Here is a 26,592-nt window from a genome sequence, read left to right on the forward strand (position 1 = left end):
AGGTCATGGTTTGACTAAGTGCATTTAAAGCTGCTGGAGATGATAAAACATGATCAGATAAAAACAAAGTTTAGGCCTCATGGATCAATAAATCAAAGATAATTTGTTTGAAAAAAAAGATGTGAAAAGTTTGAAAGTTAGTTTTGATCAGGGCTGTCTCGGCGGAATAAAGGGGCCCATCCATAAATTCAGCAAAACGATGGTCCATTGTTCTATGAATCTGTGATAACCACATATATTTATTTATTTATCTGATTATTATCCACTGTTATCCAGGAAGTTTATTATTATTTGGGCTATAGTGTATAGTCATCTTAAAGATTAAAAAAGTGGTGGAAGGGATTCATAAGTGCCAAAAACGTCTTGGTAAAAAAACGTAATGAAAAAAGGTTAAAATATGGAAAGTTTGGTGTAGTTGCATAAAAAGGGTAAATATAAGCACAAATGGGCTCAAATTGTTCAAAAAATATTCTTAGTTTCTTGAAAAAAAACCCAAGGTTGAGAACCACTGCCGTACATGGATGCATAAAATACTGTTTTCACAGACTAATCCCAGTAGGAAGTAAAAACATTTATGTTGATAAACCAGTGTTAACTTTCGAGCACCATTATGGATTTATCTGATAAATCTTTTGTCTCCATCAGCTTTCTTTACGTTTACTACAGCAGACCTCTGGCTGTTAGCTATCAGGGCTTTACCAAGCACTGACAGTGTCTGATTGATGGTAATGTTCCATGTGGGACGTGTGATAAACTACTGGGGATCTGCTCTAGCCTCTGCTCTGGAGCTACTGGGAGTCCAGGTGTTTGAGGGTCTGTCCCCTGAGCGCTGCGGCTGGGCGGAGCCTTCCTCTGGATCCGTGGATTCCTGCTGTGGAGAGCGGCGAGGCAGGCGAGAGCTGTGCATGATGTGGGCGTCTAACATCTCCAGCAGCAGGTCATACAAAGGCACCATGTTCTTCATTTTCATGCAGTGGAGATGGTCCATGCCTTTGTTACTGCATGAAGAGGAGAGGTGAGACTGAGGAGCTAATTAGGAAACTACAGGGTTAGAATTCTGCACGCTTGCTCAGATCTGCCAATAAAGTTTGGTTCTAGATTTTCTGATAGCTTAACGACACGCTGGGCTGTGAGTGTAGAGGTCAAGAGAAGGACAACCTGAGCGAGAAATATAACACCATAGGAAAGCACAGGCTGTGCTCCTGTTTAGGGTTTAAACATTCTTGGAATTTTCAAAGTTGGAAACTTTCCATGTGAAATAATGGAAAATAGATTATTTGCATTTCCTGAAGAAAAAGCAAGTGAGGATCCATGTAGGACAGGACGTCTTTACAGAACCAGCTTTTGTTTTGAAAGAAAACAATATGCATTTGGCATATTAGTGCCACGACATGGTCATCTTTTATTTTTAAGGGGAATTCAGCGGACTTCGCACAATCAACTTTTATTCTGAAAAGATTCTCTATTTGGCATCTCAGTACAACCTATGACATTATGATCTTTTATTCTGAAAGGAAAACTTCACAGAATCGTCTTTCGTTCTGAAAGGATTATCTGTTTGGCATCTGAGTACAACCTAGGACATGATCATTTATTTTGAAGGGCATTTAACAACTTTTATAGAATCAGTTTTTATTCTGAAAGGATAATCTAGTTGGCATCTGAGCAGAACCTAAGACATGATCATTTATTTTGAAGGGCATTTAACAACTTTTATAGAATCAGTTTTTATTCTGAAAGGATAATCTATTTGGCATCTGAGCAGAACTGAAGACATGATCATCTTTTATTTTAAAGGGGCATTCAACAACTTTTATTGAATCAGTTTTTATTCTGAAAGGATTATCTAATTGGCATCTGAGCAGAACCTCCAATTTTATTTTGAAGGGGCCATCAATACATAATGATGACTCCTCGGAGTCAGTATGATGTAAAGTTCTACTTTACAACTGAATCTGTTGAAATGTGTTTTTTCATTGTTTTATTCAGCACAGATGCTAATATTTGTTTGGATATGATAAAGTTCTTTAAAATTGCTCAAAATTTCTGGTTAATTCCAATAAATAATTCCAATGAAAAGTTTCAGAATAATCCCAAAATTCCCCATCTTAACTTCTAGTGGAAATCTCCCAGCCCTTTGCAATCGCTGTCCCATCACAGGTACAGGATCTGTTCACAATCCATCTACACATTCAACACACAGGTGTGAGAAGCGGCGTCCACTTACCTGACATGGCGGATATGTGAGAGCAGCATGAGGAGGTGGGCGAGGCGGGTGTACTGCTGGCGAAAGGTGAGGCTGCTTTTAGCGATGGCCCACACCAGAGCGTCGGTCACGTCGTCTAAAAGATGCAACAGCTTAGAGCGACTCTGAGGCTCCTCGCTGCCCTCTGATGAGCTCAGGCACATGTCTGCAACGAAGAACAATGAAGTCACAACGTTGGGTTCAGAAGCAGCAGAACTACTACACTTCACTCTGCTTCTGCTGTTTGTTCTTAAAGGGAAAGTACACCCTAAAACAACTTCTTCTGCTGAATACATATATGAATATAGGTATAAAGTAATGTAGCTTAATGATCCTAATCTCACTCTTCACATTTTAGTCTAAGTCAGGTTTTTCAACCTTGGGGTCGAGACCCTTAGTGGGGTCGCCTGGAATGTCTAGTAATTGGTTAAAAAAACATAAGCTAGAATGAATTAACAATCTATTTTCAAATGTTTTTGAAGTATTATTATTTTTCAAATAAACGTCACACACAATAAATATCAAATAACTGTATCCTATACCTTAACTTGAAATAAAATGCAGTATGAAAATATCTAAAATGGCACACTTGTCACTTTGTGCACTAATCCTGGCTACTCTGTGTTTGTAATGCACTTTAAAGCTGATATTCAGAGTTTCTGAGAAATCTATGTTCACGTATGATTCTTTTGAAATGCAAATGAATACTTAACTAGTCTTTTACTATGGTGTACTGCCGGTAGTCATTCATATACATAATGTGTATAAGTCCCGCCTTCGTCCATAGACCCCTATACAAACGCAAGAAAGTGCCGACTTTGCCCAGCCAATAGGCTTCGACTTCCTGCAGCGGGCCACTGTCAATCAAAGTGAATGTAAAGGGAACATGTATCACTGAGCAGCATAGCATCATGGAGGAGCGCTCCCAGACTCCAGTTACCCATCCCACGATTGCCAATGTATGAAGCTTCTACTAAAAAAGAAAAGAGAAGTCCAGGTACAAAAAGCTTGTGGATAAACGTCCTCGTGACAGAATTTATCTCGGCGCTGCTTTTCAAAGGTGGAGGGATTTGCTGCTTTTAAAAGGAAAAACCAGAATTTGGCGACATTTCTCATGGACAGGTAATAAACATGTTTTAATCAAAAGTTATGGCACTCTAACAATAAATCTGTAGTTTTTGTAGTTATGCGACTTTGTTATGTTTTGCAATGAGTGTGCACAAACGTAGAGGCGTGGCTTCTAGTAGATTGGCAGCGGCAGGGGAGGAAGTAGAGCTGTTGAGGGCGGGACATCAAGACGTTCTCTCAGAAACTCCGGATAGCAGCTTTAAAGCTGCACTACCTGATTCTTGAACCATGACAGAGAGGCATGGCTGAAATTTGAAGCGTAAATCCCGCCCCCCACTCTGATAATCCCTCCCAGTCTCCTCCTCTCACGAAAGTGCACAAAATCGCGTACGAGAGCTGAACGTGCACTACTGGTAAAACACGTCGCTGTGCAAAAGGATGCACACAAAATATCAGCAAATGGAACATTAGATTACCTTCTAGAAGGAAAACAGCCACTAATGACTGAAAACAAGTTCACACCGTGGACACGCTTCACTATATATCGCGGCAGCCAATGAGGAGGCTCCTTTGTGGGCTCTGCTCACCCCTCCTTTCTCTAAATCCTGTGATTGGATCAGAAGGAGGTGACCGCCAAGATTTTGTCTTCCGGAGTTTTATTAACTAAAATACTTAATTATAAGACAGACAGAAAAGCAGACGTACGATTTTTTCAGAAATGATTACTTTTACAATATACTATACCTGTATGATGCTAATAAGAATTTTTTTTTTAATTAAAGAAAATAAATCGAGAACCCCAGCTTTAATAAAAATGACCCAAAAACGAATAATCTATGAACTATATATTTGTGAAATTAAAATGGGGTCATGACCCAAAAAAAGTTGGGAACCACTGGTTAAAGTATTTAAATGTAGTGTTTATAGCTGTGAAATGTCAGAATGAATGCCCTCTATGGGTTGAACGCCGGCTATTGCAATTAAATTTTGCAACTGGCAGAGATTATATCAATGACGTCTTTTTGTATCAGTGACGTCACTAACTGTCACTGTTGGCCCCGCCCCTCTTATGAAAGATGGGAGGAGGGACTAGTTTCCTACTCTCACAGCCCTCGGTGAGCATTGATTGACAGCTCCATGAGGAACTGTGCAGCGCGGCGGGGGTGGGGCTGTTGTGACTGGGCGTGTCTTCACTACTCTAGGATATTCAAGACAGTAGCAGATCAGCAAAAATTTAGTTTAGTTTCTCTTTAAACAACTTTAGAAGAATTCAAACTGCACACAGTCCCATTAGAGCTTCAGCACTGGTGAGTTATTCAGAGCCGACCAAACAGAGAGAGAATGTTCTGCGTCCCGTCCTCCCACAGTTTAACTCACTGGAGTTGAGGAGGATCATGGCCTTGAGGCAGACGTACTCCTCCCTCTGCAGCTTGAGCTCCCTCACCCTGGACGTGGCAGCCACCAGCATATCAAAGATCTCCACAAAGCCCTGCACACAGCTTCCCTCCTCTCTGCCGTAGGAGCACAAAAAACACAGTTTGTGTTTGCATGTTTTTCATGGCTCCATGTAACTTTTATTTACCGTCGGAGCAAAGAGTGGGCAGACATGCTGGGAACAGCCGGCTACTTTGTCCTTCACATGTTGCACTATGTAAAGAATCAAAAACAATATTCTATTCCCTCCAAAGAGGCGACTGTGTGAAAAGACGAGACTTTTAGTTATTTTTCTAATTTGAAAGAAACATGTGATCCTCTGAAATCACAATTATAACACAAATAATACACATTTTTTTTTGTTATTTATCAACATGCATTTTTTAACCTGGAAAACTAATGCACAGTCAAGGAGAACATGCAACTAGTGCAGATTTTGATTTCGTTTTAAGCTGCGTTCACACCGAATGCGTATTCTGCGGCACCGGACGCGTCTGCCACACAAAACGTTCCGCAGGATCAAAAAAATGTCCCCAATCGTTTCACATGCACGTTTGAAGCGAAGCACCAGCGACACATCTAACTCGGTGAGTTTCACTGCCTGCTGAAGCGAGGAGCTGGGCTCCTTTTTCTCCTCTCATAAACATAAACCACCAGTGAAAAAAGCAGGTGTGATTAGCGACTAATGTTATCCTAGCTCAGTGATGACTTTCATAGATGAAGACTACAGAGAGAACTTTTACCTGCTACTACCACCTCCTCGTTGATTCTCCTCCACGCCAAATCCTTCCTAGTCTGGTCCCGGTTATAAAGGCCGTGTCATACAGCTCCAGGTGGTCACACACAGCTTCTACTCCATGGTTGAATGACTGAACAGACCAGTGTTTGTGTTGACGGCCTGACGTCGTCTGATTGGCTTTTCGCAGAGGAAAGATTTCGCATCTGGGACACATCTATTCATTGACTGTGTATGTAACCTGGTCGCACGAACATTTCGTGACGCATCCGTTGTGAACGCAGCATTAGTCATATTCTTTTCACTAAAATACAACTCGGTTTTAGTCCAAATTTAGTCATCAGAACTACTTCAATTACAGTCTAGTTTTAGTCAACTAAATGATATTGGATAGTAAACTAACTTTGTTTCAGATATAGTCGATTAAAATATAAAGCATAAGAGTAAATTGATCATATGTATTTTTTAATGATTCTAGTTATTGTCACTAAAAACAATGGAGTTGATGAAACTAGTGCATGCAACATCCACTATTTGGACTCGAGAAGTGTTACCTGCTCAAGCTGAGGTCGGGGGAGAAGATGAGCTTCCCTGGATGGTCCACTGACCTCCACATCAACCCCATCATCAGCACCTCCAACCAGCAGCACTCCAACAGGTGGACCTGGTCCAGAAGACCCAGCTCCACAAACCCTGAGGGGAAGACAACAAAGCACAAGTGCACCAAATTTCACAATACAAATAAAAAAATAGATGCAGGCAGCAGGAATAATGACACTGAATTATTTAATGAAACACAACCACATCCTGGTCCTTCTGTGCTGCTCTTTAGTTTCCAGCCTGAGGCTTCCATTGTAAATAAATCAGACAATTACTGTCTCTATCAGTCATTTGCCAAGTTTCTCTGAAAACACTTCAACATAATAATGGCCTTTATTCTCCATGTCAGGGAATCTGTTTCCCTTATTGTTACTTGTCACCAAAGATCATAAGATCTCTAAAGTTTTTGGGCCTTGTTCAGATTTTTGAATTTCGTGCATGTGCACATCTCATTTCATCCAGAGAGGGCTGAGTACATAACTTTGCCTGTTACTGTTTTACTTTTTTAAAAGTTTATTTAATCATTTTTTCATTGCTGCATGCCAGTAATATTTACCCAGATTACTGAGTACTTACTTTTGGCAGGTTTGGGCTTGTTAATGTTAAGCTCTGCAGCAAATCCACGTTTATAATGAGACAAAAGGTTTAAAGCTAGTCTTTTGGAGTGAGTTCTCTCCTGGTATGTGGCGAGTGCGTGTGCAACCCCACACCATAAACTGTGCTATACTAACCAAAGCCATCAATACTCTCCACCATCCAAACCACGAACTGGTAACCAGTACAAACCAGGAATCTTCTTGGCCCAGCTGATCATGTGGACCAGCTCCTTGTCGGCCAGGTTGGTGAGTGACATCATGACGTTGGCCTCGGTCAGTGGCTTCTTCATGTCCTTCATGAGGTAGATCTCAGGTGGCTCTGCCCCCATGATTCGCTCAATCAGCTGCTCAGGTGTCAGTGCAGGTGGTGGGCGGGACTTGTTCTCCACAGGCTCCGCCGGTCCAGGGGCCGGTCCAGGGGCTGCTTTGTGCCCGTTCGACGAGAGCCGAGTCGCTCGCTTGGCTTGTGTGTTTCTGAAGCTGCCGCGCTCTTTACGGATTCCTGAAAGAAAAGAGTTGTGTTTTATTACAGCTGATACGAGCGTTGGGGTACTCAACACCACATTCTGATGAATGAAGTACAAATACTTTGTTACTGTACTTAAATAGTTTTTTCTGGTATCTGTACTTTACTTGGCGACTTTTTGCTTTTACTCCTCACTTTATTAAAGAAAAACCTGTACTTTCTACTCCTTACATTTTAAAAATGAGCTTTTTACTTTTAAGACCTTCAAAGACGACGCCACAACGTAAAAAGATGCAACATTTTGGGCAGATCCCTTAGTTTTGTTAAATTCAATGCTGTTCTGGGTTTACTTGAGCATTTGCATTTGTGGAGTGTTGACCTTCGAAAGCATGTGCAAAGTAAAATAAATAAAAATAAAATGATTGAGCATTTGCATTTTTTTTTTCTCTAAACATTTTCTTTACAAACGTTATCTATAATGAGTGCTAAATTATTCAGGTGTTCAAATGTTTCATTTCATTTGTTTCCATGGACCAGTTTTCTACAAGTTCTTGAAAAAATAAAAAATATGGAATTTGCTGGTTTAAAGACGCTGTCTTATTTTTGATGGGAGATTTGTTATACTTTTTACTTAAGTACTTTAGTAGCATGTACTTTTTAACTTTTACTCTAGTAAGGGAGCAACGTCCATACTTTTACTTTTACCGGAGTAATTTTTTATTCACGTATCTATACTTTTACTTGAGTACTGAAGACTTTTGCCACATCTGCTGCCAGCACTAATTTGGTATTTGGTACCTTCATTAGAACCACTTGGAACTGTTCCTGATGAATTCATGTTGTACTTTGACTTCCAACCTTTAGCATTAGCTCTGATTGTTCTGCCTCTTTGGAAATCTTTCTTGTGTGTCAGAAACTCAGACATCAGTACAACTTATTTCTAGTCAGAAATACCTCTGAACACTTTAGGCCTCATTCACCTTGACAAATACACATCTTGTTTTCACATATCTAAAATAATTCTGGACCTATCTGTAGGATTTATTTTTGTTGTTGCAAGAATTCAGTTGAACAAATTTGTCAAGATTTGATGTTTTTTCATGTTGTGCTTTGAAAGAGTTGCAGACGCTTCGCTTTTGTCTCTCAAATGTATTTAAAAGAAAACTAAAATCTACTTTGATTTCCTGACATGTTTTGACTGTCAAATGAAAGTCTTCCTCAGAGGTGTCTGCTGATCGCTTTGATGTGTCCTTATAAGTTATTTCTGTCAAGTTGGCCACACCCAGAACGTGTCAGGAAATCATCTAAGTAAATTTCCTGAAAAACATCTGAATAAATGGAACCTAAACATATTATTTGACGGTTAACCTTGTCATGGTTTTTCAAATTGAGTTTTATGGTCTTGGTCTTGACTTTGCACATGTTCAGGCTCCACATTTGTCACGTTTAGAATATAGGAACCAAGGAAAGCAACGCAGTGAGAAAGGTTTACTAATGCCCTTGATACTGCCCCTGTAGGGACTAAGAATGATGACATCATTAATGTAATTAGTGAAAGTTAGATCATTTATGTTGGAGACTAAGCAGAACATGTGTTTTTCTGTCTGTGATGGTTTCAGAACACTTCTGTATAATGTCAAGTAGTAAGCCAATGGAAATTCTTTCAACTCTGAACCATTAGCTGCAGCTCTGTATTGAATACTTTTAACCCGATTTATTGTCAATATTTTTCTTTGTCAAACTGTCAATAAAATATTCTACTGTTCTGTCATGTATTTCTGTTTACTTTGGTTTTGCTCTGTGGAGTAAAGTTTCTGCTTTGGAGGATCCAACTCACCACATTTGGTCATGCCAACTTCATAACATTTGCGAAGACGACAGGCTTGGCAGCTCTTGCGGCGGTTCTTGTCTATAGTGCACTGATTGGTTGCAGGACAGATGTAGTCGTTGTGTCCTGAAAAGAAATTCAGACTGAGCTTCAACAAATCTGAAGAATCTAGGTTTACCGCTGAATGGACACAAAGTGAGCTCCAGAAAACCATCCCAATGGCAGACGGCCCCCCAAAAACACAATAAAAATAACTATAGACCCCGTAATGGACCGCATCACGAGTGACGTGGCTGGAGGTGAAAACAGGAAACGCCGCTGGCTAAAGACTGTGAAGGCTAGTAATGTTACAGCTTTAGAATGTCATCTTGTTGTGTGTTTGGGTGCCAGAAAAACAAAGACAATTGTGGTTTTGCCTCCAGGCTAAAATACATCACAATGTTTACAAACAGTCAAAGGGCCTATAAACAAACAGAAAACAACAAAAAAGTACAGAAAAATACTGAAAATTACTCTAGACATGCAAATCAACAACAGAAATGCACAAAATTACAGGAAAAAAACATAACAAATAAAAAAATAAACAGAAACAGACAAATTGAAAACAAAAACACAACAAAATGACAAAATAATACATATAAGTGCTCCAAAAACACACAAAAGGAATGCAAATAAATAAGCAGATCAAACAAAAAGTGAAAACGAAAATGTACAAAATGACATAATACACAAAAGTACTTCAAAAACACACAAAATGACAAACAAATACAACAGAAAAATACACAAAATAACCTAAAAAACACACAAAATAAAAGAAAATAATCTGATCCAAGCAAAACTAAAATCTCAGAAAAACATGCACATTGACTAAATGGTCACACACACAAACACAACAACATATACATGGATGAGATCTAAACAGGCAGGACAGCAGCACTTTAGGACCAAACCTATGAACCTGTTATCCAACAAGCCTGTCAGCTGAGTTCACATCGGGATACGTGGGAGACATGGTACATGCCATGCAAAGACCAAAACCAATCATAGAGAAGCTAATTCAACATGTATGGTCTTCATTATTGCAATCATGTGCAGCTGAAAAATGTTATTTTAAAAAGTTCTTGATTTCACAAAGCCATGGATATGCTTGGGTGTATAAAAGCAAATGATGCCATATTCCATCTCCCTGTCAGTTACAGGGCCTTGAATTGTAGGGTGGGAACATGACAGCATGTTTGACATCTTTGGAGTATGGTACTAAACATTATGGACCACTGAGTTGGACGACAACGGGTTCCTTAGCTCTGCTGACAATTACCATAGCCTGCCCTGAATCCTGTTGGGATTTCTACCCTTCCAAAATGCTTGACACTAATGTGGTTTGATTTCAGATGGGCTCAGAACATCCTAAATATTACAAACTTGTCAAAGTCGAATGTTCACTTTTGTAATTTTGGCATAAAAGAAAGATCTGGGTGTAACTTAAGACAAAACCAAAAGTTATGGATGAAATGTATCCTCAGAGGAGCGTGTTCGTCTTCAGGAAGCAACATTTTATTCCATCACGCATGTGTTCCAATATCTCCCTGGATGAATTACTTTCCCTTTTTCTGCTGATGAGGCAGAACGAAACATTTAGGAGGTAAGTATCAGAGATCCATGGAAAACATAGATGTTGAGATGGTTTGCAGACTGAGGCTTATTTTGAACTCTGGGATCCTAAAGCATAATTGCAGTCAGATATAATATCACAATTGGAAGCTGGTTGAAGTGAAAAAGAAGTGTTTGCATCTTCTCAGGATCCAAAAGTCCCCAAAAATAAAGGCACTGCTAATGTATTTGTATAGCACAACTAAAAACAACAGAAAACATTAAAGGGGGAACATCAGAGTAACACCAAAAAAACTTTTTTCTGCTAAAAACAAATGTATTTGGGTTTGAAGTAGTGTTGTTAATTGATTCTTGTCCAACTCTTGACATTGTATTCAAAGTATTACATTTATGGGGGGAAATATAAAAATGACTGCCCTCTATGGGTTGAAATAGAGGGCAATTACAATCACATTTTGTGATTAGTTGATAATGGTTAATAATGGTAATGTGATGTTTTGGTGGCTTCTTACATCACTGTTGGCTCCGCCCCTCCTATAAAAACTATCACCTGTGGACTCTGCAATCTGTGGTGAGTAGGATGGACTTAGAGAATTGTGAATTGAGCGGTACAGAGAGTATTGAGTAGCTAGTTAGCGTAGCATAAATTGTTCTATTTGTCAAAAAAATATTCACATTCAAATTATGAAAATGATGTTTTTTGTCAAACCACATGTTGAACTATGATCATCAGAAGAAAAGTGAAGGCTGCAGTGATTTTGGTGACACTGCAGTGAATACCAGTGACGTTAGATTAATCTATGAATATCTTTCCAACTTTACCGTCAGGTATTGAACTCCCGCTGAAATGGAATTCATCTTCAGCAGAGAATTCAATACTCGGGGCGACCGTGGCTCAGTAGTAGAGTAGATCAGTGGTAGAGTGGGTGGTCCAGTAACCAAATGGTTGGGGGTTTGAATCCCCCTATATCCAAGTTATTGTTGTTGTGTCCTTGGGCAAGGCACTTTACCCACATTGCCTCATATGAATGGGTATGGATTGTACATTAATGTTGGTGGTGGTCAGAGGGGTCGTTGGCGCGAAATGGAAACCACGCTTCTGTCAGTCTGCCCCTGGGCAGCTGTGTCTACATTATAGCTTACCACCACCTGATTTGAACGAGTGGTGTGAATGAATAATATCTCCATCTTTGAGTCTCCTTGAAAAAAAGCGCTATATAAATCTAAGCCATTATTATTTATTATCATTACTGCCCCCTAGTGGAGGGGTGGTGCTTTCAACACGTGGATCGGGACCTTTGTGTGTGTGAATCTCAGCAAAACTGTGTTGCATTTGTCTCAAAATTAAATGCAAACACCGGGCCCAGCCACAAACACACTTTACACAACTCACAAGAACAATTGAAGATTTACACATGATAATTCATGATAAATAGACGAAAAAATTCTAAAACACGTATAAATTGTGGACATAGTTGTGAATCTGAAAAACACTTGAAAATCAGGGATGTATTTGTGGATCTGAAAAACACATGAGAAAATCTGAAAAACACATGTGAAAATCTGAAAAACACATGTGAAAATCTGAAAAACACGTGAAAATCTGAAAAACACATGTGAAAATCTGAAAAACACATGTGAAAATCTGAAAAACACGTGAAAATCTGAAAAACACATGGTAAAATTGTGGTTTCAAATGTATATTTTTATGAAAAAGAAGCAGAAAAAATAAAAAAAATGAAAACAGGAAGGATGAAAAAAAGAATACATTTACAGTATATATAATGATTCCAGGTAGATTGAGGAGAGGCACATTTAGAGTCGACCAATTGGATTTAATCTGTACTTATTAAGTTTGAAGGTGAAAAAGCAACGTCAACCACTTTGTAAATACATGTATTTGTTTATATTCCAAATAAAGTTGAGGAAGAAGATGAATTGTCAGGGGGCGTAGAAGTATTTTAAGCAGAGGACAAGTAAACACAGCAGCACTAAGAACCCACGGGCAGACTGACACAGTTACTGCTCAAACACACTTTAACAGGAAGTGATGTATTAGATGTGAGTCAGCGCAAACATGCATCTTCTCATGGTGACCTGGGGGCTTTTGTTATCAGGTCCAAAGCAAAGCCATTCTGTGTTCTTACCTTGGATGCTCCGTTTGAAGAAGGCCTTGCATCCCTCACATGACCAGACTCCATAGTGGTAACCTGAGGCGTAGTCGTGACACACTGCACAGTAGTGCAGGTCCGTCTTCACACCAGACGACACCACAGCCTCCTCATTGTCCTGGGAACGCCTCCCCACACTCTTACTATCAGAGACGCTTATGTTAGGATTCCTCTTCAAAATGAATACTCCAACTGGTATTTATGCAGACAGAATTTAAAGCTGCTGGAGACAATCCTTTTTTAACAGATAAAAACATAATGTAGGACTCATAGATCAATGAATACAGGATAATTTACTCAAACAAATGTAGAAAGTCAAAAGTTTGTTTTGATCTCCACAGTGAGCAATCGGTTTGCTGACAAAAGGTTGTGTGATTTGAACTTCTGGGTTGAACTTGTGGGATTGAGAACCTCGCAGAAGAATTAAAAGACGGCGTAGAAGAAGAAAAGTTTATACTTAGTTTTGACTTTATTCTTCCCATCATTTCTTGTGTTTCTTTGCCAGAGAAAGAAGAGAGTGAATCACTTGATGCCATTGTTGTTAAACGTTGTTCAAAGTTTTTCCAGTGATATGACGTCACTCCTTATTCGTCGGTTTACGTCTGTCACCAAACGCATCGTTCTTTGATTTATTGATCTATGAGGCCTCGTCTTTATCTATTGAAAAATCATCATCGGCAGCAGCTTTAAATAAGTAAACCTTTGATTTTTTTTCTAAGATTCTTAATCTCTTTTGATGTTAAAGGTCATAAAATGGTAATAATTTTTAGTTGGACAAAAGACTTTGACATAGCCAAGAACATGGTATGTGAAGAGCTTTAATTTTTTTTAATGTAGAAAATATCAGAAAAACATTAATAAATTGCTTAAATTTCTCGATAACACTTGATAAAAGGAAGCTGACTTAAACATGAGGGGGTATTTATGGTATGATAAGAGGGTATGAGTGAGTTGGCTAAAGGCTCATTCGGGTTGGAATGGGAACCACTTACCTGGTTGCTAAGACATCATCCCATGAGCTGTGGATTGGCTGCTCATGCAAGGATCGAGTCTGGGAGCAGTGCAGAGGTATGGGTGTCCCCACGTGGCTGTGGCTGGGCCAAAACAACGGCGTCCCTAGTGACTGATGGACAGGAGGACGGTCGGAAAGGCTGAAGATGGCCGGACTATAGAAGGGGATGGTTGTGAAGTCGTGGCCCAGGTCGGTGTATGGGGACGGAATACAGATGGGCTGACTAGCTTCAAGGGACAAGCAGGGAGACGATGAGCTGAGGACTGGGGACAGGACGCGAGCACTCACTCGACTGGAGTCCACCTCCTGGAGCTGCAGGAGCGGCTGGTGCTTCTCTGGAGGGGATGCAGCCATTACAAGAACAGAAAGATTCAACATCCAAAGAAACCACTAAGTCATCGGCAAAGAGGGATGAAGCTTGTTCATAGTTACGCTCTAAGGTTGTGTCCAAGATTTAAGAAACAATGGACAGCAGATCTACCTCTACGGTCTGGGGGAAGTTTAGATTAGTCACGAGCTTGCATGATGGGATTCCTGCAACTGGATTGGCCTAACCCAGTTTTAGCTAGTTAAACTTCTGCTTAAGTTAAACAGGATGGAGTCCAAAATACGGCAGCATGAATGATGTCCAGTGCTTCCTTTTCCTCCAGCCATGAGTTTCACCACATGAGTTGGCAACCTGTGGTTCCCAGTCTGAGAGCTCTCACTGCTTTGAATCTGAACACAAAAAAGGAAGAAAACAAGCTTCAGATTTAAAATGTTGAACAAGAAAATGACAGCATATGTATAAGCTCAGAGACCTCTGATATGGTACAACTAACATGTTAGCACAACATGGATTGTGTAGATATGGAGGATCTTTACTGCTTTCTTCAATTATCCATGTTCAAATGTAACTCAATTATGATGACGGTGAATTACAATTCAATTACAATTCATCACAATTACCGAGCCTTTAATAAATGACCTCATAAAATGTGACCTTCCTCTTGTGTTAGCTCGCTGTTAGCATCTCTTATGATAACGGTGTCAGTTTGACCCATGTCTTAAATGAGCTGTAAAATACACAAAAAAATATTTTAGTGTATTGAGTGTAAACATTTAATTTGTTTCTCATCTCTTGGTTACTTTGTTAGGCTTCCCTAGATATATTTATAGTATATTTTATTATTATTATTTTATGGTAAGAGAAGTGACAGTAGTGGTAAAAGTTTAAACATATTTTAATAATTGTTAACTATGTATGAGTAAGCCATAAAACGAACTTTGGGTACCCAGATTTTTTGTTTACTTCAATTATAATGGACATTTCCATGCCAATTACAATTACAACGTCAATCATCTGAACTCAATAACAATTCAATTAGGATTACAACAGCAACAGAATTGTTCAAATACAATTACCATTACAACTATGTCACAATTGTAATGATCAATTACATGATTATAATTATAACTGACCCCAACCCTGGCTGAGGTAGACAAAGGCAACATGCAGGGTATCACAATATTAAAGTGAATTACGCCCTGGGTAAAATACAGAGACTCTTCTGGAATAATTGACACCTTTGGGTACACTTCCAAGGCCCTTCTTGTGACTAACTGTCCTAGAAGAGAACAAGAGCCATTAAAAGGTACACCGTAGGCCTGAGCATAATAAAACATTATCAGCAGGTGGTAAAGTTTTACTTCTTCTGTCCAGAGTGAAGAGCAGCATCTCAAAAATGATTCAAGGTGGTAGACATCAGGATTTATAATGTCCTTTAGACGGAGACAGCTGGCAGATCAATAGATACCGTGCACACATGCCTGCACGCACATACAATCTGAGGCTACATTGTGTATTCTCACAACATCTGATATAGCAAACCTCGCAAAGTTAATCATTGCTCAGTGTCTTTGGTCAGAGTTGGTACATGGTGTTAAAATCTTCTTGGCATTAACCTCAGCTTTGTCAGTTATTACTATAGCAAAAAATGGCATCAATGAATGATGCCAAACGCCTCAAAGATGCTGCGGTCTGGCAGGACAACATAACTGTAATCTGTAACTGTAGCTGCAGTTCTCAGCTGTAAGCGTAAAATAAACCCAGCAGAAGAATTGGCAGCAATTACATTTAAGGAGCTGTTAGTGGTGACATTTATTTAGCAGGTTAGAGAGAATGCTAAAGTAAATGCTGCGTGTAAGCACACAAGGATTAATCCCTCTCACAGCCATGAAAACAAGTTGAAGCTAAAGCACCAATAAATGCATTTCATTGGGTCATTGGTTTTCAAGCTTAATCATCCATTAGCTATAACTTATAATCAAATTTTCATCTAGGGATCGACCAATATGGGTTTTTTAGGGCCGATGCCGATTTACTTTCCATAGGCCTTAGCCGATGACCGATACGGACTGCCAATTTTCTTGAGCCGATTTTACTTTTGTTCCCTCAATTTACATCATAAAAATTACACAATGATGATAACAAATGGTACAAGTCTCAATTTTAAAAAAAGGAACATTCACTGAAATGAACAAAGTGAGGTAGAACGACACCAAATAAAAAATATTTAACAAATAATAAAAATAGGTCTGCGATGGACTGTCCAGGGTGTACGACCACCACCCAGCGCCCAATTATAGCCGAAGATTGGCACCGGCAGACCCCCGCGACCCTGACAAATAGGAATAAGTGGGTCTGAAAATGAATGGATGGATGGATGGATAAAAACAGGTGATGTAGAACAAGTAAAAAATAGAGTGAGACATCTCATGAAATACTGTGAAAAAGAACTGTTCGTCCTTGTCCTGAAAATAGCTTTGACAAAGGTTGGCCTGACTGAAAATATATTTTATTAACAGGATCATTGAGTATAAAGATATATAATTATAGTATTAAATACAAAAAGAAACCATGAATAATAGTCTATTACAACACAACCCCAGAACATAAATTAGCAGATGAAAATAACATGATGTCAAATATGCATTAAGCAACAAACAGTTCAAGTTTCTGTTCTAAATTGCATCAACATTAACAGGAATAAATATTCAAACAAGTAGTTAACTGCTTCTCAAAGTTAAAAAGTTCTTCTCAGCGCAGCAACTGAGAGAAGCAGAGACTGAGAGAAACACACACACACACGCCTCCAGCCAGCTGCTCGTTAAATACAAGTGCGATGACAACACGTGGAACCACAGAACTACAGCTAAGTTAAACTGTTAAAAGATGCTTTAAAAGTTTAAAACTTGCCGTTGGGGTTGGGGAGCTTGCTTCACGCTCTACTAGTGGCGGGAGGGGCTCTGCAACCTCTGCAGCGCGAAAATGGGCCGATGTTGATACACGTAAAACATGCAAAAATCAGCCGGCCGATGAACCGATCACTTTTTTCATCCCTCATGCCTAGGGCTGCTCGATTATAGAAAAAAATAATAATCACGATTATTTTAGTCATATGTGAAATCATGATAATTCAAACGATTACTTGTCAACCAAAAAGTTGTTTTTTGTACAAAAAGACATAAAACATATTCTTTAAATGTAAATAAAATCCTTCAAACACTAAAATCAAGTATGTTCACTTTTGCACAAAACACAACACTTGTTGCACCTGATGTGTCTTTGCTCTAGGTCTTCATCATCAAACCCAAAGCGTTTCTCCTAACATGTTTCAAGACCACTAGCAACAGGGGAGGAGCGTGGATATACAACTCAAAGTTAGTACTAACAACATGTGTGTGACAAGCTGTATTATTTGTAGATGTCCGAAATAGCAGGTTTATTTTCTTTAGCGAATAAAACGTAAAAAAAAACAATCCAGAAAAGCCTCCAACAAACCTCAACCCAACAGATTCAATCTTAACATATTAGGAATCAGAAATGTAACATTTTTTGATAGAGGATACACTGTTAGAAATTTGAACAGAAGGATAGTCAGTCCCCACAGCAAGTCAGACATGATTAAGAAAAGTTTGAGGAACACAACAGCAACCACTTTAAGGGGTTACCTTGTCTTCGAAAGGCCCCAGATTTCAATTTAAACAAATCACGTCAAGACTTTCTCAAAACTTAAGGTTTACTTCTTCTGACATCGAACTTACTGCCAACAAACCTCAGCACACCTACAAAAGCAATGCAGGATGAAACATGCCTAGACTTTTTGTCTTTACAAACGTGTTTGAATCTGGAAAGATCTAATTCTCTGTTAGAAATACAAATAAAATGCCAATCTAATCAAAACCTCAAATGCAACAAAGCACTAAACACAGATGATGAGGAAACAAACCAAAACGGACTGACTGAAAAAAAAGAAGCAAGTTAACAGACAAGATCGAGGCTGGCAACACACAACAATGTGACCAGTACTCACAGATGTTCAAGCACACCTTAAATAGTGCAGGGATGAGGAACACCTGAGTGGAAACAGGTGCAACTACTCAATCTCTCAAACACATACTGATAAGACAAGGAGTGACATCAGAGACTGGATTCCATTACCGGCAAATACAAAATAAAGAGGTTGGAATGAACAGAACAGATAATCAACCAGAAGACAAACAGAAGTGATTAACACCAAACTGAAAAAGAGCTGAAATGGGACTGGAACCCACAACCTATGACGAATAGGACTGAAAATACCTCAATGGCCCATTAAACCAACTAAAGACATCACACAATATAGGGTCTTCAAATTTCCATTTTGTCCTCTTCTCAAAATCATACCTAACCTGCTAAATAAGTTAATATAATCAACTACCATTTACTCATGATGACTTACAGAAGCCAGGAGGCTTATGCTGAATTTGCTAGACACTAGTTACTTGTTTTACATGGGAAAGTACCATGGAAATGTGTGATATAATTTAAATACCACCGCCAGTTCTTCGCACAGCCATGTGATTAGATAGTGTGAGATTTCGAAGGCAATTATGAGCTAAATTTTACTAAAGAGTAATTTGGCCCCATTTTCCAGGGTGTGATATTGTCCCAAAACGCGCATGTGAGCTATTTCCGTGTCATATTGAGGCCGGATTTTAAATAAAAAGAAAAAAGTTTCAGATTGATCTTTACGTTCCAGAACGTACATTTCACATTTAAGTTGGTTTTCTGTGATTACGGATCATAGGAGTCTATAGACAGGTGGTTTAAGCAAGTGTTTGGAAGAGATGAATGTGCGAGACTTGTCAAATATTCTGCAAAATCTTGTGCTCACAATCAAGCATACTGTTTCGACATAATTTTGAAAAGTTTAGTATGTGAGATAGTACCTATCTTTATACTGCAATCACTTTTTAAAAACTATAACCAGATGTCCTTTATTTGGCACGGTAAACTCGCCCGCATCAGAAAAGAATTCATGGAAAGACCAAAAAAAATGGATGGACTCTTGTTACCAAATCTACGTTCATATTATTGGGCTGCAAACTTTTATGCTATTTCCCTGTGGTTAAAGGATTGGAATGGCTAGACCCCTGCTTGGCTCCAGATTGAAATAAACACCAGTAAGAACCACTCTCTCCCTGCTTTGCTATGTGCATCTTTGCCTTCACTAGTGAATGTTGAAAGAAATGTTATTGTAACTCAATCACTGTGCATTATAAGACAGTTTAGAAAATGCCTGGGACTTCAAAACATATTGAATCACTCGCCTATTGTAAACAATCATCTTTTCCAACCATCTTTACTCGATGAAGGCTTCCAAATTTGATATGACAAGGGTATACAACATAGTATTTAAGACCTATATACCTATCACTTTAGCTAACTTTGAACAACTATCCAGGAAGTTTGGACTTATGAATAACAACTTTTTCCGCCACTTAAAAATCTGAGATTTTGCACAAAAGAAAAATGTGAACTTTCCAACTATTCCCCCACTGTCTTGCTTAGATTCTCTGTTGAAGGTCAACACACTTAATATATAAGGGTAGGATTTCAATGATATATACACACATCATGGATGAATGTATTCCTCTGATAGCTCATATTAGGGAGCAGAGGAAAAAAGATTTTGGGGTCCCTCTGTCGGATGGAGAGTGGAACCTGGCCCTAGCAGGGGTTCGTTCATCCTCAATATGTGCACAAAATGCCTTAATACAATTTAAGCTATTACATTAGCTACATTTTTCTAAGGCAAAACTTGCAAAAATGTTTCCTAATCTGAGCCCAATATGTGACAGATGTACACAGGCTCCAGCGACTGCTCACCACATGTTTTGGTCTTGCTCAAAACTCACACAGTTCTGGTCTTCATTTTTCGACACTCTCTCCATGTCTTATGGCTGCATGGTTGTGCCCTCTTCTACTGTGGTACCGTATGGTGTGTTTTCAACTCCAACAGGTTTGCATTTTCCTTCATATTTTCAGAAGGTCATTGCATGTTCCTCTCTATTAGCAAGACGTTTAATACTATCCAGATGGAACGATGGAACCCCTTCATCACACAACCAATGGATCAAAGATATGATGCACAATATCGGCTGGAACCGTGAGTTTGTTGTCCTTTAGGTAGTCTTTGTTTTTTTGTTTGTTTTTTCTTTTCCTGCAATGGTAATGGTATACCCTAAAAAAAGAGCACGGGGGGACATTTAAAGCTCGAATCTCTCTTTGAAAATTCTGTGCCACCGTTTCGTCTTCATATCGCAGGAAAACAATGAATCCCATAATGAGAGCCACACTGTCCTCTAGTGTAGTGTTGGTACTGCATTGTTTAGTTCGTCTAATGTGATAATGTATAACTGACCAAATGGAGCTACTCTGAGATCTCTTTTTACCTCTGAGAACAAATGCACTTCACCTTCCTCACACAATGAACCTGAAGAGACACAGTCAGTGTTTAAAAAGCAAGGCGTGCTGAACATCAGGGCTTTGTGAAGATGCGTAGTTTGATAAATTAACCGGGTTTTTTTGGCACTGCAGAGAGTGCGTTGGCAGAGGGAGGATGGCTTCACTTTTTGTCTTCTGTGAGTTCATCCTTTGATTCTGGAAATCTCACCCTGGAATCAAAAGAGTTTAAACTTATTTTGGTTTGAAATTTAATTACACTGCTGGCCAGCTCGTCTGTTTCCGCTCGAAACAAAAAAATAAAAATGATTGATGATGAGCGGGAGTGAGTTCACCGAGTTTCAATACGAGTAATGAAACCAAATTAAAGATCATCAAAAAGGAACATTTGTAATGTGTTAAAAAAAAAAAAAGCAATGAATCACAGACTTGACTTCCTCAACATGATTGTTTTCCACTGACCTCACTATTGCCATTTCTACTCCTACAAAAAAATTATTCGCCCAGATGATAGAGAGGGAGGTTTTCCTTCTTTAATTACTAGTTCGGGGTAAAAGTAGATTTTCTTTTGAAGGGTCGACCTTGCCTTTAAACTTCCTCACTGTCACACGCATGAAGCTCTACCATTGTTGGAGAAACCCTCCCTGTTCATAAAAGGCATCCTGCTATCCCTCTTGTCAGCCTCAGACACACTGTATTTACTCAGTTCAACACCGGGTTCAGACTTGTAAAATCTAAGTCGCCTAAGCAGTTATATTTTTGAATATTCATTCTTAAACAATCACAACGTCACACAGGCAGAACGCAGAGATGGGAGAATGTGGGGAGTTATTAAAACAGTAAAAGACTAAAGAGCTCCAAATGTGATACAGCATAGTCCAATATCTACTACTATTTACTATTTACAAAGGCTTTATTCAATACTGGTGAGGACCATTTTCAGGAATTTACTTACTGAAATGGAAGTGGCAATATTAAAAAAATTAAAAATAAAAATAAATGTTTTCATAATTTTTTTAAATTATTAAACAACAGGAATAATAAAAAAACACACTTTTTCCCACTGTAAATGGGTGGGCAAAAAGAAAAAAAGTATGACGTAATATGGCTCAACATGACCGAGTTCACCTCCTAAAATGGAAATAGCGATATGACACAGACTAAACCCTCACCAACATATTTTAGGACAATATTACACATCTGTAAACAAACGGACAGACGTGCATTCAGTGCAACTACAGCAGATTAATGTGAAATAAATAATGACAATAGTTAACCCAATTTATCGTATTAAGCACTTTGCACTTTTGACATGATTTTGGGAAGTTAAAAAGCCAGTGATGAAACAGGAATAAACAATAATTTTAGTATGGAAAATCGGAGCCTCTAGACTTTGATAACAAATGCAAAATTACATTTTTTAGAGCCCCAAAATTTCACTTTCTAAATTTCCCGCATCACCTCATCCATTCCTGTTTCATTTGTTTTTCCTAATTACAAGTCGTTACTGCATTTTAAACTTCCTAAAATCGTGTCAAACGTTCTCAATATGGTTATTATCCCCCGCCACAAAGTGTGAAAAGGGATATACGTTTGAGCTCCATCCGTCCATCCATCCGAGTTAAAGGGGACAGCTTTTCTCAGAAACTGTTTAAGATTGGATAACCAAATTTGGTGAGTGGCTCCAGGGTAACAATACCTTGATGGAGTTCGAAAATGAGAAGCGCGCAATTATTTATTTATTGGCCTTGTTCCTTTTTTTTGACGGGGGTTGTTGATGACAACTGTCTTCTTGTTTGAGTTCACTGTTGTTGTATATTTCTATGATGCAGAAGTGCACCAAAACACATGCTGAAAGATTATGTAGCGCAAGATTTAATATTCTTCCTTTTGCTTTCCTTGCAAAACATTCAGCCATTCATTTTACGGCAGAAAATACTGTAGAAATGTAAGTCCGTCATACAGCTATTTCCATTTCAGTCATGGCGAGAGATTCCATATGAACTTTTTGTGTGAGATTTGACATTTTCGTCTCTTTCCTCATTCGTTATGTCAAGAAGATTGCGTAAGTTGATGTTTATTCCTGCATTTGTTTATTCAGTTGTCATATCGATATTAGTCGTACTGTACGTCATATCACTGTTAACTGAAGTGCAGTGTTTGATTTTTGATACAAGAAATCAGTTGCTGTTGCACAAGTTCTGAACGACGTGATGTCGGATTTAGTCAAAATAAGTGAAAGGCTGAAGATTATTATTGTATCTGTCGGATCATTTAGAAAATGTGTAACATAGTCCCAAAACATGCATGTGAGGGTATATTCAGTGTCATTTTGTAATTACCTCTTGATTCTGTTTAAAATAATAATAACAAACATAAATTATTACTATTTCCATTTAAGAGAATGAATTTCATAATATCTGTTGTGCGTAGGTCTCGTGGGATGTGTGCAAGCACTCCATGCTACAGCAAGTGGAGGATATGCAAGCACAAAAGCGGAAGTGACATTTTTTCAAAATAAAACAACGAAACATACATAAAAAAATAATATAAAATAGAGGTAGACAGATGTTGGATTTCCAAAGGCCGATGCCGATACAGATTAAAAAATTAAAAAAATCAGCCAATGGCCAACATCTAAAGTCGATTTTGGAAGCCGATATACTTTTTTTTTTAAAAGCACTTTGAAAGACAATTAAAACACTCATATGATATAAATGTATACATTAGAAATTAAATCACAAAATGAAACTTTTAACATTAATTGAACTTTAAATATACCCGTATAAAACCAAGTAAAACAAAAAGTACAGGACGAGTAAGTAGCAGTAAAGCATGACAACAATATACAGTTTAAACTAAACACCTGTTTTAGGTATAACCATTCACTCCTTCCCTCTGTTCACAGCCACCACCATTATACCTAAGCTTCACACCTGTCACTATATGCACAACTCCAACATCACATCTCACTGTCACTTTAAAATAATCAACTCTTCCACACCCTTTCTATTTCCTACCTTGAGTCTCTCTTCCCTGTTCCCTTCCCCCTCACTTAGATGTAACACTGCACTGTCTTTTTATATCCTTCCTATAAAAAAGTGTTTCTTACCCTGCCTTAGGGAGGGCTGGTGGTGGTAAAAAAAATATACATATTTTTTTTATTTTGCCAATGGCCGATCTTGAAAAAGAATCCCTGAATCAGTCGACCTCTAATATAAAACTTGTTTTCCGAAACTTTTTTCCTTGCGTGGGCCTGGTACCAAATGGTGCATGGACCAATAGTGGTCTGCAGGCCGGTGATTGGGGACCCATGCACCAAGTCGAGCTGAATATGGAAAAGCAATAAAAAATAACTTCCCCAGCCAGAAAACATCAGAGGCTCAAGGCCGAGTCATTTTCCCATCCCTGAGTGTCTGCCTCCCTAAAATCAGCAGGAAACGGATACGGAGCAGCTCTGTGAAAAGGAACGCTGGTTGGTTATATTACAGAAAAGGAGGAAGAGTGGGAATGTGGGAGCAGACTGGTGCTGTCCAACAAACTGTCCTCATCTTAGTCAACAATTAATGACAACCTGAAATGAAAGCAACTCCACAAATATCAAATATGGCTGTACTTAATGTCCCTGGAGTCAAGGGTAGGGATTTCATTTGAACCTGTGAGTCAATATAAAATCCTGGATGACAACAAGTGAGAACCTGCAGAGTTAGAGTTAGTCAGACTTAGTGTTAGAGTGCACAGTGTTCGTAACCCTGATGGAGACTGTGCTGCGTTCATTAATACACTGTCGTAAGACATTTTTATTTAGTTTTTTAACTAAAATGCAACTTAGTTTCAGGCAAATTCAAGTCATCAGGACTATTTCAGTTATAGTCGAGGTTTAGTCAACTAAATAACTGACTTAGTCGACTAAATGTGTCACAAATATAGTCGACTAAAATATAAAGCTTAATTACCATTGATCAAGCTGATACGGGGTAGTATTAAGGCTCGTCCCGCCTTCCACGTAACAAAAGACATTTTGATTGGACACTTTCCAACAAAGAAACTGGGTTGTGATCAGTCGATGAAAAAAACTATATATTCTGATTTAGTTTTTGTTGACATGTATTTTATTTCTTTATTTATTTTAACTTAGTCATAGTCTAGTTATTGTCACTTAAAAAGATAGGGCAGACGAAAACTTTTATTTAACTAGATTAACACTGGTTCATACAATGAGGGAAAGAGTTGGAGATTTTATTTTTATTTTTTAAGAAAATGTCCAAATATGTCGTGCACAATTGAAAACATCTGGAATTTTGAATACTGATGTTTTATTTTATCAATTGTGAACACACTGTCACCACACAGAGGTCTGTTCATTCATTCATTCATTCATCTAGCAGGATACGCACACGCACATACACACACACACACACAATAAAGTAAACAGAAAGTAAGCATGGTCAGTAAGTATGTAATTAAATAAATTATGGGTGCAAACAATTCCTCGGTCATCATCAAATACCTTGATTACAAAAACTGATTGATTAATATCCTTGTTTACTTTTTCTAAAAAAAAATTATATTATATTATATTATGCCGGCATTTGATCATCTTAGGCTGACCCCACATGTAATAGAATCATTTTGCTACAAATATATATTTATATATTTCTTTTTTCTACTTTACATTAGGGATGTCCCGATACAACTTTTTAATTTCCGATATGATCCTGATATTGCTGTATTGCGTATCGGCCGATACTGATATTGATCCGATATTATATACATACATAATAATTATACATACTTTTTTTTTTCTTCAATAAAAAAAAGAATAATGACTTATTTTGTAGTGTGGAATGTTAGAAAAGTCTTGATCAAGTGATGTTATTCAAACAGAGAACAATAGTCAGCAACAATAGGTATGAGCAAAACTGGCCCATTAATTAAATTGGTTACATACATTTTAACCTTCAACATAATATCTACAGTATTCTACAACTGAATAAAATCAATAAAAAAAATAATTGTGGGAGAAAAAAATTGGAGAATTCTTAAATTTGAATCCAATATCCGATATTCGTTTTCAGGCTAATATCTGACCGATATTTAATCCAATATCGATAATGGATCGGGACACTCCTACTTTGCATAATACATAAATGAATTAACTTTTTTTTTTAAATAAGAAACTAATTGCCTATTATTAAGTGACCAGTTTTGTTTTCTGATGTATATTTAAAATTGAACTTTAAATCAGCAACTCCTCTAATTGATGGAATCATTGATCAAGTACACGACTACATTACCAAATATTCAATATACTGTAGCTGCAGCCCTACAATAGATACATTAATTAAATAAATAAAATGGAATTGTACATTTTTCTTTTGACTGTTAATTTTAAGCACTCAACCTGGGTCTACACTAACATTAAAGTCGCAGGAAAAATGTACTTTAGGAAAGCACAAGTGCACTGTGCATTATTATTATTATTATTACTATTACATTTAATACATGCATTGTGGAGCATACACTTTCTATTAGATATAAACTATTGAAAGCCTGAGCTGTCACACTGTCAGCACACGCACACACACGCACTTGTACATGTTGTTGTAACACAGTATAGTGAAAGTCACCCTGTGGATTTGTTTGAAAGAACAACAATAATCACGTAGCGCGTGCTGAGAATAAACCCACTACAGGACACTTCATGTTCCACACTAACAGGCCCACAGCCTCACTCTGACCCATGGACCCACGGACCCGGGAGTGTGACTGTGTGTGTGGGGGGTGTCTGCACGCTTCACCCCCTCCTTAAAAGCACAGACCCACACTAGTAAACATGGAGCCAGTCCTACCTGTTGCTGCACGCGCACGCACACGCGCAGGGGAAAGTTGTCAGTCCGCTACGGGTCAGGTTTTCACACTGAGATCAAAACCAAGAGTTGAAGGTTCGAGTCCCACCACCAGTCTGAGTCCAGCCCCGTGCAGCTTCGCTGGTGGGAGACACTGGTTTGGTTTGAGACGCTGCGTTTAGGGAAATAAAAGTCCTGACTGTGAGA

At 38.4% G+C, this 26,592-nt stretch overlaps 1 protein-coding gene across 1 annotated transcript; it reads right to left on the reverse strand.

The window, feature by feature from the left end:
- Nucleotides 1-251: 251 nt before the first annotated feature.
- LOC114458002 (estrogen receptor beta-like) lies at nt 252-26,592 on the reverse strand. Its single transcript, XM_028440223.1, has 9 exons — nt 26,389-26,592; nt 13,748-14,484; nt 12,732-12,898; nt 8,983-9,099; nt 6,870-7,181; nt 6,038-6,176; nt 4,691-4,824; nt 2,228-2,411; nt 252-998 (listed from the first exon to the last, which is right to left on the reverse strand). Exons 2-9 carry the CDS (start codon nt 14,143-14,145, stop codon nt 755-757), a joined length of 1,695 nt encoding a protein of 564 aa, XP_028296024.1. The 5' UTR covers nt 14,146-14,484; nt 26,389-26,592; the 3' UTR covers nt 252-754.

The sequence above is a fragment of the Gouania willdenowi genome, chromosome 24, assembly GCF_900634775.1.
Source record: "Gouania willdenowi chromosome 24, fGouWil2.1, whole genome shotgun sequence".
Classification (NCBI taxonomy): Eukaryota; Metazoa; Chordata; class Actinopteri; order Blenniiformes; family Gobiesocidae; genus Gouania; species Gouania willdenowi.

Coding starts and splice junctions, on each gene's coding strand:
- LOC114458002 (XM_028440223.1), bottom strand. CDS start 14,145: ATGTTGAATCTTTCTGTTCTTGTAATGGCTGCATCCCCTCCAGAGAAG. Junction 7,182..8,982: donor AGTTGGCATGACCAAATGTG/GTGAGTTGGATC, acceptor CTTTTCTTTCAG/GAATCCGTAAAGAGCGCGGC. Junction 6,177..6,869: donor CTGGGCCAAGAAGATTCCTG/GTTTGTACTGGT, acceptor TCTTCCCCTCAG/GGTTTGTGGAGCTGGGTCTT.